Genomic DNA, 12,415 nt, shown 5'->3' on the forward strand with positions numbered 1-12,415 from the left:
CTGCAGATGGGTGGAACCCATGGATGTCTCCTCAAAGTAAGGGCATGTTTGTTCCCTTACCTTGGAGCTGCATTGCCCTTAAGTTAGTGCTGGAAAGTGGGTTAGGATTGAGCCCTAAATGTATTTTACACTATATATCCTCCACTGACTTGTATGGGTAAGTACATTGGTTTTCAAACTGTGGATAATGACCTGATTTTTGGTGGGTCATGGAGCCTTCACTACCTGGAAGCCACAAGACATTTTGGGCCACATCACATCCCAGAATGCCTTGCGGCTTCCAGGTTACACTGGCATGCAACCCTTTTTTTTTCAATCTAAGGAATGGCAGGCTGGCACATCAACAGGTAAAGAGGAGCAGCGTTTTGCATAATGCCTCAGGTGGCAGGGGGTCTTGGGCCACTCCTGGACAAAGTTTTCAGAATATTTAGCAGGGAAAGAAAAATAGTATCAGTTACAGAAGCTGACTACTTTTCCTGTTTCTGCAGTTTGTCAATATCCACAACTTCTTCCTGACAGCTGTGGGGCTGTGTAAGATGATGGTGTCAACAGGTGGTCTTTGGAAGAACTGTGGTGCAGCTGGAGAAAGGCTGGCTTCAGGCTAAGAGCAGTTCCATTTGTTTGACTGGTATACCAAGTGACCCACAGGAAATACATGGTGTGAATGACAGATAGTCATAACTTCCAAGTCGTGGAAACTGGATTGGGCTAAAACTCCCTAACATGTCTAAACGACTATTTAACGCAAACAACGAACATGCATGCTTCATGCACGTGTGCTGCACAGAAGCTCACTATTTGAGTGAAAGGAGCAGTGCTGGAGGCCATGGGACGAACCATGCACTGAGCTCCCCATGTGTTTTTACCCACTCCATGACAATGCATTGGTTGCCACCAATACTGAGGGTTCAGAATTGGCCCAGCCAGGTGGGTCTTGAAATGGGTGTGAGCCATGACCTGAAGAGAAAGTCATTTGCCTGGCAAATGACAACAGGCTTTACAACTGAGAAGATATGCCAAGAGCTTAAAACCTATTTCTGCTCAGCCCACAGGTGTACACATTTGAACCCTGTTGCGTAGATGCAGTGTTGTACAGAAATGACTTGATCAAAGATAGGATTTTTAAACATCTCATATCTTTATCTAATCTCCACACAATCTTCATTTGAAATTCATTGAAAATAACCAAAATGTTGAAGAGACATTCAGCAATGCTCAACCTTTTTCATCTCATGGCACATTAACAGAGTGCTAAAATAGTCTAGGCACATCATCTGTTTTTGGACAATTGACAAGGCACACAGTACTGCTGGCAGGGGGCTTGCATTCCCCCCAATGGCCCTACTAATAAATGACCCTCCCCCAAACTCCTGCAGCATACCTGCGGACCATCCATGGCACACCAAAGTGCCATGGCACAGTGGCTGAAAATTGCTGTTCTGTCCTAATACAATGTTGAATGTTCCTTCAACGTTTGGGGTATGTTTTCAATAAATTTCAGATGAAGCCATGGAGGAGGTGCCAGGATTTTTCTGACTTGGAAAGCCCACTACAGTACACTTATTTTTTTCTGAATGTCCCTCTTGGCCAACACCCACACTGAAGTTTGAAGGGAGGAATGCTGAAAAGGGTAGTGCAGATAAAAATGTGGATGTTTAACACAGCAGACTGGGGGGGAGGCAAATGTTGGAAACATCAGAATTAGTATAGAGAACTTTCCAGTATATAGAATTTTCCATGGGCTAGAGTTCACAAACCATAAAAAAAAATAACATGGAAAATCCCAAGTACTGGTTTCGGCAACACATTCCATTCAACATTTCCAAAACAGCAATGGGCCTTGCAGTGACACAAGACACCATTCAAAATACACACCAAATAGGAGACAGGCTGAATGAAAAAAAAACAAACTAAATAATCTACAAATATTTTATTCCAGAGCAGGCCTGAAGCAGAGCCATAGATTACAATAAGACTTCCAAAAAACTGCTCAAGAGATTGCAGTTACTTAATATAGAAATGCTACTTACAAGACACTTGTTCCCCATGCCTCTCTTTTTCCTCCCCTCCATTCCCCTCTCCATTACGGTGGAAATTTAGATTGCAACCATACAGAGACAGAAAGCTCTATTTTCTCTTTATGTAAGAAACCATATGCACTGATGGTAATACATTAAGCCCCCACCCCCTATTAGTAGAGGAGGCATTCTTCATTTGGCCCAGGGTACCAAAACAAGCCTAGGGGGAGAGCAGGAATGGATCCTTGCTGATGGGCATGGGTACTGTATCCAGAAAACTTCCAGACTTGGATGCATACAATGTGACAAGTTGTCAGTTTAAAAAGCAAAAAAATAAAAATTGCACGCACTGCATTAGAAGATTTTGAGAATGAGAATCCGCAGTGGAAGGCTATGCATAGGTGCAAGGAGAAAGAATGGCTGGTGGGAGCAGGTGGTTACACAGGGTGGAATGCTCAATTCACGTGCGTTTGATCTAGCCTCAATACATAGCAAAGGAAATGTATTGTAGTCCCTGCTCCGTGGGACTGGCGGAGCGGGCTTCTTCCATATCTTAACCCCCTTCCCAGCCTACCCAGCATTATAATGGGCTTCCTTTGCGCTAGCTAAATCGCTGGGGTGGTTCTGAGAAGCCCCATAGGAACAGCTGGGGCTTTACCCAGGGTAAGAGGAAATATATTCCTTTACCCTAAGACCTCCAGTCACCTCCTGGGCTGCACTGCACTGGATGCAGTGTAGGCCATGTGGCCCCTCTCCACCAGCACAGTTTAGGATTGAGCTGCCCACGTACCAGCTAACAACATGATAGCATTTGGATGTGCCTCCAATTTGTGACTGTGGTTCATGATCCAGCAAGTGACAAGGCCTTCTTATGCCAGGGGATCAGGATGAAGCAGTTTAGAACAGGAGGAGAAAGGGAAAAGCAAGAAACATTTCATTCTCTTTGGCCTGCTCTTCTTCCTGCAGGACCACCACAAAAAAAATATAATTAAAAAAAAAACTAAACCTGCTATAAACAAACATCATACCCATTGAATACTGACTAGTAACTCAGAGAATTTATTAACCCCCTTTTAGAAGCAAGAACAATCCAGAATGCCATTTAAGCAGACATTTCCTATAGGAAGGTGACTCCAAAGCAACTTGGTATGACCTCAAGTAATCTCTACCTGAGGGAAGGGGCTCAAGACTGTAGGATGACCCATCCCCCCCTTTTGTGTGGTTTGTCTAGGATGAACTTCTGCTACTAAAACATCTATTAAAGGCGTGCTGCCTCTGCTCCACACACACCCCAAAAAAGGAAGAGCAATTACCAAGGTGGAATTAGCAGACTCCATAATCCAGCAAACTCAATGGCAGGTTGCTTCTCTCAATCCTTTTCTGTTGTCTTCCCTAAATAGAACTAAGGCAACGTTCTTCCCTTCAGACTCCATTTACAGGTCTTGATGTGATCTCCTGCCTTTTCAGATGGCTGGACAGCAAACCAAGTTTCAGGGGCTCCTTGCTTCAATTGATAATTTGCTTCATCTTGGATCGCTGGAGGATGGGAAAGTGATTCCTTCTAAGTCAGGAGTGTCAAACATATGATAATGTACCTGAGGAGTGAAGGTTTGGAAGTGAAGGTTTGGAAGTCTCCAATGCTGTTCTGAGATCTTGAGGAACCATGCTTATGGTGTTTTTTTTTTTAAAGAATGGAAAGACAGCTTTAAAAAAAAAAATAAGAACAAATATTATGGCTACAACAACAATTAATAGTTCAGATTAAGAAGCTGAATTAACAAAATGTCAAGAACCATTTTAAGACAAAAGCACTACTCAGATGAACTTAAGATGAGGGTAAGATGGCAATCAAAGACTTACGAATCAGCTTCTAAGGGAGACTAATTTGTGTTGGATTCCCACAAACCCCCAATCACATCAGCTGAGCAATTCATTGCCTGAAACACCACAGGGACTTTCATTACAAGATATTCCAACCTTTACCTCTTATGGAGGTATAGCTCCCACATATGCTGTTTTTTTAGAAAGATGCTACAAACATTTTGTGTCACTTTCTTGGTTTCAGCATTTATAAATATGTCTTAAACTTGCACTTGGCAGTTCCTCTGGCCACCTTTGTTGTAAAGCACTTGGAACGCTCTGGAAAGTGGAATTTAAAAGAATGCAGCAATAAATACAACTGGTGAGAAAAACAAATGCTGCTACTATTCAACTAACTGCACAAAGAGGCAATCAATGGAACTTCTGAACAGGCATTCCTAGGATTGCACTGTAAAGACACTCTGAAACAACTGTGGAACTTTTGCCATTTTGTGCCTCCCCCACCAGTTTCTCAAAACCGTAAGAATATTTGTGGCAAACAAAACCTGTTATGTATCCAATACTGTCTCAGTAAAGAGCTCTGACCTTAAGCTCAGAACAACCTTCTTTGATCTCCTGATGCGAGTTATTCTAATCACCAAGGCTGAGAGTCTTATAAAGGGGGTAGAAAAGGACAAACCTGTGAGTAGAAAATCTGGTTGGAAGGAATGTGTTTTCTAGGGGCTAGTCGCAGAAGTGAACAAGATAAAACAGGAGCGGGTTCTAGACCTGCTTCTCTTCTTTTGCCTCTGCTATTGGTGTTTCTGGCCAGTATTGGAAAAAGTGAGTGGTGTCCTAGCAAGAGCAAATCTCTTGGCTGGGCTCAAACCCATTTCACCTGGCTCCCAGCATGTGTTTTTGTGCAGTTAGTTGCAGGTACCCTGCTTGTCTAAGTGCTGTTGAGGCTCTCCTTGCAACTTGTCCCTTCCATGGCAAAAGAGTTCCTTATAGCTGATAAATGAGCCTTGCTGAGTTCACCCTGACAGTGCTTTTCTGGCTGCCAGTGTTGGGGCTGACTGGATGCAGTGAATGGCTCCTTGACATCCTAGTAATGACATACAGATGACGCACCGATGTCACGGCAATGACGCACTGCTATCAAGATACTACTCTACAGATAACAGGCTATGTCAGTGTTTCTATAGATGCTAGAGGTGTTACAAAGAAATACTGTGCCAGTCGCTTTGCCAGGACAGGCTTGGTGTTTGGCCCTTGTTGTGTGGACAGTGGTGTGGCACCACCAGAATGTATTATGTCAGTGTAAATTCTTCATATCTGCACTGAATTTTTCCTTTATGTTTTTCAGATAAGTAATGTCTAACTCACACTGTGAGGCTGGGAACATGGAAATGCCAGGGCATTAGCATGATGAATCCCAAAAGTTGGCATGCATTATCCTTAAACCCCACTTGAGTTGATCCAATAAAAAATAGCATTTCCTTTATGCATAAACCAACTACACGTGCTTGCAAACACAAGCACCGGACACCTAAACCTATGCTAAACAGAAAGAGTTAATCCTTCCTTAAGCTTTATCGTGACCAACTATGTTACATTCTTTTGAGGAATGACTTAAAGTCAATCTGTTGCAAGGTTGAGTCCACATCTGAGGGCTTGTTTGTGTGCTCTGAGCTTCAGACAAAACAAGTGACAGGTTTTTCCAGTCATTTTCTGGTTCTAGCTGGGGGACATAGAAGAGTAACATCCAGATGTTCCTCTGCACTGTTGTACCATGGGAGTAAAGGGGTATCAGGGTCTATATCACTCAAGAAAGACTGACAACTGACCACAGAGACACAGACTATGAGGATGTAAGAAAGAGAACCTCTAGCAGAGCAAACGTCCCTGTTAGAAGCCCAGGTAGTTGGCAGTATTATACCATACATGAATCTTTGAGATAACTGGAAAGGAGAATATGGCAGAAGAGGAGAATTCACAGTAGGAATAGATGCCACTCTAGTGCCTGGCTAAATTGGGGAAAAGATTTGTAACATGGAGGCCCTCCAGCTTCACAGAGGTCAGAAGGTACATGCATACTGAAAAACAGAAAGTCATGCATTTGAAGTCTAACAGATTCATGCCGTGTTAAGAGTTCTTTCTGAAAATAACGCTCAGGAACTCACAAAATCCACCATGTTTCTATTTTTGTTGCAATGTTCCATTGGCTAATCTAGTTGCTGTCTGAGGCGGTACTTCATATGTTCTGGGACATACGCTTGCATGGCTTTTGTTTGTTTAGAATCTGACCCAGGGATAGGGCTAACAAGATCCCCAATGTGTCCTCAGTTCAGATAGCTACCCACTGAGCAGATAAGGCTAACTAAATCTTTACAAGGATGAGACACTGTCTGGTTCTATAAGGACAACTGGCATAAACCACTAAGATACTGGATGGATTAAAAGGATGAAGGAGCAGAATTAGATGTTTCTATTTCTGAACTGCACTGAGATGCAAATTCTGCACAACATCCTTGTTATATGCTTGCTACAGGGAAGAATAGTTTAGGTCTCTTCCTCTTCTGGCTGCCCACAGGATTATCTCTGGAGTTTATACCAGGGTCTAATATTATAACACTGATACCAAAAGTATATTCAGGCCCAATTCTATCCTCGAAATATGCCAGTGTACTGTGCAATGTCAAAAAAAATGGGGTGAACAAGGTAGCTTGGATGTCACTTGGACACCAGTGCAACTCTGGCAGCAGAGAGGCCAACACAGAAAGGAGATTGGAGCCTGATATGGGAGGGATGAGGAGCACTTTGCCCAAACAACCTCTTGTCCCTCACAACATTTATGGGAAGATAGTTTAAGATTTATCTTCTCAGAATACTTGGTGCAAGTATTCTGCCCCAGGAGGACTCTATAGACAGGAACCCAACTGGAATCTCTATCTCACCACCCCTACAGAGGGAGAAAGGGTAATACATCATACACAGGTAAGCAAAGGGAGGAAGAATATCCAATGCCACCACATATTTGTCTCATGTCTCTAACCCCCCCCCCAATAGTGACCCTTCAGGACTGACAAATGTATCTTTAGACACCACAGTTTGTAGTAATAATCTATTCCTTCTGCAACAGCTAAGAGCAGGTGTGTTATCAGTTTGTGAATAGGGCACGATAGTCATTGTGTGTGCATCTGCTTGACATAGTACCTGAATAGGCTGCTAGGTGCTGAAATAATTTAGAGCCCAATCCTATCCAACTTTCCAGTACTAGGGCAGCCACAATACAGCCCCAAAGTAAGGGAACAAATGTTCTCATACCTTGAGGAGGCCTCCAAGACTGCTTCCCCAACATAGGAATCTGGTGTGCTCCCTGGGGCATTTGGTGGGCCGCTGTGAGATACAGGAAGCTGGACTAGATGGGCCTATGGCCTGATCCAGTGGGGCTGTTCTTATGTTCTTATGTAGGAAGGAGTGCATACCCCATAGGCACAGCAGCACTGGCACTAGAAAATTGGATAGGATTGGACCCTTAGACATTTAAGGTGAGCCAGAGCTGAAGCCCAGATAAAGCTGCCACCTTTTCCCAACTCCTTCAGTCCTATGACATCTTCATAAATGTCAAAAATTCAACAGGCATTGGCTGTTCTGGCATGAAGAGAGCTGATAGCAAAAGCTTAACGCTGAATTTCTGCCTGTAATGCAGTTGCTATAAGCATACTCTGATGAAAAAATGTGGCAGACTTATATAGAAATATTTTACCTGGGAATTAGATGTAAGATTTACACAAGTTCTGAAATGGTGAGTACTTCTTTGCAAGGTGAGGTGTTACGTGACAATTTAAAACACAAGAATCACTTATACTTTAACCTGGAAAGGAGCCTTTTTGCTGGTAGACAAATTTCATTTTGAACTTTAGCATTTCAAAACTAATCTGGTGGTGTGTAATACTGTAATATCTAACTTCACCAAAATGCAAGCACCCTACAGATTTTGACTTAACAGAGGCCACTAAAATTCATTGTTGGCATAATATAAAAAGTATTTTATTGCAGCATAATTTAAAAAAGAAAAAAGACAGTGACTCTGGGGCTGTGCAAAGTGCATTTCTATTATCCATGTATAGGCTCAGTTCGGGTTCCCCAGGGTCACCAGAACCAATGGAGGACAGAGTGCTTATACCTTTAACCATTGTAGAGAAGAGAGAATTTGGGCAGGTGCAGCTTTTCAAACCCTTCCATGTTGTGCTGCACCTGCCCAAATTCCCTCTTCTATACACTGCATGGTTAGGGTATGGCTCTCTCCTCCATTGTACCTGGTCACCCTGGGGCTCCCAGACCTGCCTGAAGCTCTTCTTGGGGGGTTTCAGGCTGCAATCTCACTTTCCTGAGAGGAAGCCCCATTGACTATAATGGGACTTACCTCTGAGTAGAACTGCATAGACATGGAAGGGGCTCTCAGTTCCCAGCCTGAAAATCCCTGGGGAGCCTGTTAAAAATGCCTTTCAATGCTCAACTGGAGTTTTCAAGGCAATGCTGGAGGGCGACCGCCTCGGCCGGCTTGTACACACCGAGGCCTCCAGCCCTCCCGCGCCTCACTTCAGGCAACACAACCCTGGAGGCCACTCTCACCCTCCTCATGCCATCAAGCCGCCGCCTCTAACTGCGCATACGCCAAACTGTCAGGGCCCCCTCCCAAACTGCGCGTGCGCCTTCGGATGCGGCGGTTGGAGACGCAGGGTGTCTCCTCGCGCCGGCCTCGCTCCTTTCCCTGGTGCGTGTTGACGTCATAAGGCGAGGCCCCCCCCCCGTGTTGTTCACAGACGTTATAAAACACGTACGGCCCAATCCTCGTCGGCCTGCCTCGAAAAACGCGCATGCGCACGAGGGGCCGCAGAGGCAGGGCGGGGCTTGAGTGACGTCAAACCTGCTCCCGCCCACTTCTCCCCCCCCTCCGTTTAACCAATCCCGTCTCGCGCCTCCCGGTGCGCGTTGACGTCACAAAAGCAGACCCGCTATATATACCGCGGGCCGCTAAACTCCGCCCTTCCTGCCGCCTTGTCCTTTTTCTGGCGTTCTTCCGCACGGCTCGAAGCTTTGGTGCCGTCGCCCCCGCCGCAACTGCTGCCTCCGACCGGGAAGAAGGGAAGCGAAGCGCGTCGTATGTCCGCTATCCAGAACCTCCACTCCTTCGGTGAGGGGGGGGTCCGGGCAAGCGCGATGGGAGGAGGGAGAGGAGGAGGGGGTGCGCGCGGGCATCTGGGGGGAGGAGGGCGTTGGCCGTTGAACGTTCGTTCGAACGTTGAGCGAGGGGTGGGGTCGCATTGGGCCGTTGGTGGGGTGGGCGGTTGAAGACATTCGATATGGGGCGGGTTCTCCTGCTGGGGGCGGGCCTTTCACGGGGGGGGTTAATAAGGGCGAAGTCGCTTTCGAGGGGCACGATAGAACGTTGAAGGGAGGCCTGGAAGGAAGCCAGTATGGGCTCGACGGGAGGGGGAGTGGAGGAGAAAGTGCCCGGATGTAAAGGCTGGGCCGTTAGAGGCCTGGCAGGAGGCGCGCGCCTGAAGAACGTTGGCGGGGGGAGGGAGAGAGGGGGACTGCGCCATTGTTCCTCCCGCGGCCTCTTCCTTCCCCTCCTCCTCAGTGACGTAGCTGCGCATGCGTGCTTGTTGCGTCAGCCTCTGGAGGAGCGGCGAGGGGCGGCCGCAGCGCCGGTCACGTGGGCCAGCAGGAAGTGTAGCCCGTGGGGCGGAGGAGGGAGAGCGGAGCTGCCGACCGGAAGGGGACATGCGGGGTGAGAGCGGCAGCCTTGGGGGGAGGGGTGTGCTGTGCGCTCAGTCCCTTAGTGGGAAGGGGCTCGCCTGGTCCATGACCGCTGTAGGCGCTTGCAGGCTGTTTATCAGGTTTGGGGCAGCTTCACCACACACTTGGCAGTTGCTTGCGCACTAGGGCAGCAGTTCCTGAAGGCTGGGTCTGGGGCCGGATGCTCGACCCACACACTCAGGGTGACCAGAAGTCATAAGCGCCGAAGAGGAACCGGCACCCCAAAATGTAGACCTCCAAGAAAAAGGCAGGACACCACAAAATAAAAGCTACACACACTCACAGGTGGAGTTCATGGGGTTAATTGAAGCACTGTGTGGCTTTAAAACTATATAAGCATAGAATGTACTAGTTGCAGGAAGGCTCTGCACTGCCTATGTGGGCCACTCACAGGGAAAAGGGCGGCTGTGAACTTCTTTTCCAGGTCACGAGGCAGAAGAGGGGATGTCCTGAGGAAAAGGACACGCTGCCCACACTGCCCGGCAGCACAACGAGCAATGCAACGACACGCCACGTGACCAGGTGCCCTCTTTTCCAGGGCACGTCCTCATTTTTAGCCTCGTGTCCTAGAAGGGAACTTAAATTTTTTTTCTCTGAGTTACCCCTGCAGGCAACCTTCTTGTAACTAACAAATCATACATAATAAATTGTGTTATAGTTTTAAACTTAATAATAAGTAATATAGTGTTTACCTGAACCACACCAAAAGCAGCATTATCTATTGTCATGCCTTACATTTTTCTTGGATGTTCTACACTTGGGGGTGCCTTGTCCTCTTTTGTGGTTATGACAACTGGTCACCCTGGTCATGACTCAGTTTTTGATGGGTTGTGAAACTTGGCAAGGCAGATCAGGCTATCTATGCATCAAGGGCTAAACAGCCTGCTAGTTGGGGGGGGGGAACTCTGCTACCCAACCACTGTTTTATAGCTGCAGGGGCCTGAGTGACAAAGTGAAGCCTTTCTTAGGTGGGTCCAGATGCTAAAGAGTTTGGGAACCACTGCATTAGAGGCATATAGTGTACAGGATGTGTAACCTTTTAATGTTTTTTTCTTTCCATTCAGACCCCTTTGCTGATGCAAGTAAGGGTGATGACTTACTTCCTGCTGGGACTGAGGACTACATCCATATAAGGATCCAGCAGAGAAACGGCAGAAAAACCCTCACCACAGTCCAGGGTATTGCCGATGATTATGATAAAAAGAAACTGGTGAAGGCCTTCAAGAAGGTGAGTACTGAATCTGTGCTGGAGGGAAAATCTTGCACTTGGCTTTCCAGAGGTATTCTGTACCTCAGACTCAAAACTAGAGGTGTTTGAAAACTGTTATTTATGTTACTCAGAAGTAAGCCCATTGTGTTCAGTAAGACCTAGACTGTAAACCTATCTTACTCATTGGAAACAGACACCTCTGCTTAGAGCACATTTTAGTAAAGTGTTGCTATTTTTACAACCAACTTCTTGTTGTCTTTGTAGAAGTTTGCCTGCAATGGTACTGTGATTGAGCACCCAGAGTATGGAGAAGTGATTCAGCTTCAAGGGGACCAGCGTAAGAACATATGCCAGTTTCTCGTTGAGGTGAGCAGCTCTACAGAAGGCATTGCTTGTTTAATGTTCTTGCTTTTAGAAACAGAATTGTGAACTTCAGTTAACTGTTAGGGAGTTTGGAAGTAACTGGGTCTTGCATTGGAATGGGTTATGGCTATTTTGACTGCCTCTTGGTGATCAGAACAACATTTAATCTGTTGACTAATTGTCTTGATATGGTATTTGAAGCCATGCTTACATCTGACTTTTCCTTCTGCAGATTGGACTGGCTAAAGATGACCAGCTGAAGGTCCATGGGTTTTAAGTGCCTGTGAATGCCAAGTTCTCAAGGGAGAAGACTTCCCTGCAATGAGAAATTCCCCATGTCCTGTGTTGCTAGTTTAAAAACAAGCCAGCTTGCATAATGTAATCCCATCAGGTTCCCTTTAGTCTGAACTAGTGTAACTCAGCAATGTAATAAACTGACAAGAGCCCATGTTTCGTCTTGCTGTCCCTCATTTAAACCGGGCCCAGTTGTGGTGGTGTCAAGCCAGAAGCTTACTCTGCATGAGACATCTGTGATAAAAACGCCATGGCTCTTCTTGGCTGTGTTGGGGACTGCTTAAAACTTGATCATACCATCTCCAGCCTCATAGAAAGAGGCCAAGAATGAAGTGCTTGTCCTGAACGAACTGTGACACTAAATACCAGAAGGCAGGGCGTGGGTCTGAATTAGCTTCTCATATCTGAAGGAACTTCCCTTCAGAGGAATTAGGTGATGTGGAAACCATAGTCCTCTTGTGCTGTGGCCAGGGGCACACTGCAATAGGGAGCAGTTAAACTACCATGTTGCTGCAAAATGCTAGTTTAACAACTAATGACCATGTGAAGCAGAAGAATTCTTGGTTTGAGTCCTGATGTCCTATGTAATGTATTTAAACAGTTATTTAAATAAAAATGATTTTGAAAAAGTTTCTTTGTACTTTCAATTACCTGTTAAGATCTGGTGGAGTTTCAGTCAGATGATGCTGTAAGTTCTCATGGTTTTAGCTGCCAAAAGAGCTGGGTACCACCTGAACAGGAGAGTGCCTCTGGCTCTGTTTACTGGTCTATCTTGATCTGACAGTCTCGAGATCAGAAGATGTCTTGGTTACAGGGACCAGAAAATAGTACAAAGGAGTGCCCCAACCTGGCACTTGTTCCCCTGGCATGAGTATTAACCTGCTGCTTTGGCAGTTGCATC

At 46.0% G+C, this 12,415-nt stretch overlaps 1 protein-coding gene across 1 annotated transcript; it reads left to right on the top strand.

Annotated features, from left to right (window-relative positions):
* The first annotated feature begins 8,858 nt into the window (after positions 1-8,858).
* Positions 8,859-12,143, top strand: EIF1 (eukaryotic translation initiation factor 1). Its single transcript, XM_066628403.1, has 4 exons — positions 8,859-9,018; positions 10,712-10,875; positions 11,122-11,223; positions 11,453-12,143. The coding sequence occupies exons 1-4, from the start codon at positions 8,988-8,990 to the stop codon at positions 11,495-11,497; spliced, it is 342 nt and encodes a 113-aa protein (XP_066484500.1). The 5' UTR covers positions 8,859-8,987; the 3' UTR covers positions 11,498-12,143.
* Positions 12,144-12,415: the final 272 nt, after the last annotated feature.

The sequence above is a fragment of the Tiliqua scincoides genome, chromosome 5 (genome assembly GCF_035046505.1).
Source record: "Tiliqua scincoides isolate rTilSci1 chromosome 5, rTilSci1.hap2, whole genome shotgun sequence".
Taxonomy (NCBI): Eukaryota; Metazoa; Chordata; class Lepidosauria; order Squamata; family Scincidae; genus Tiliqua; species Tiliqua scincoides.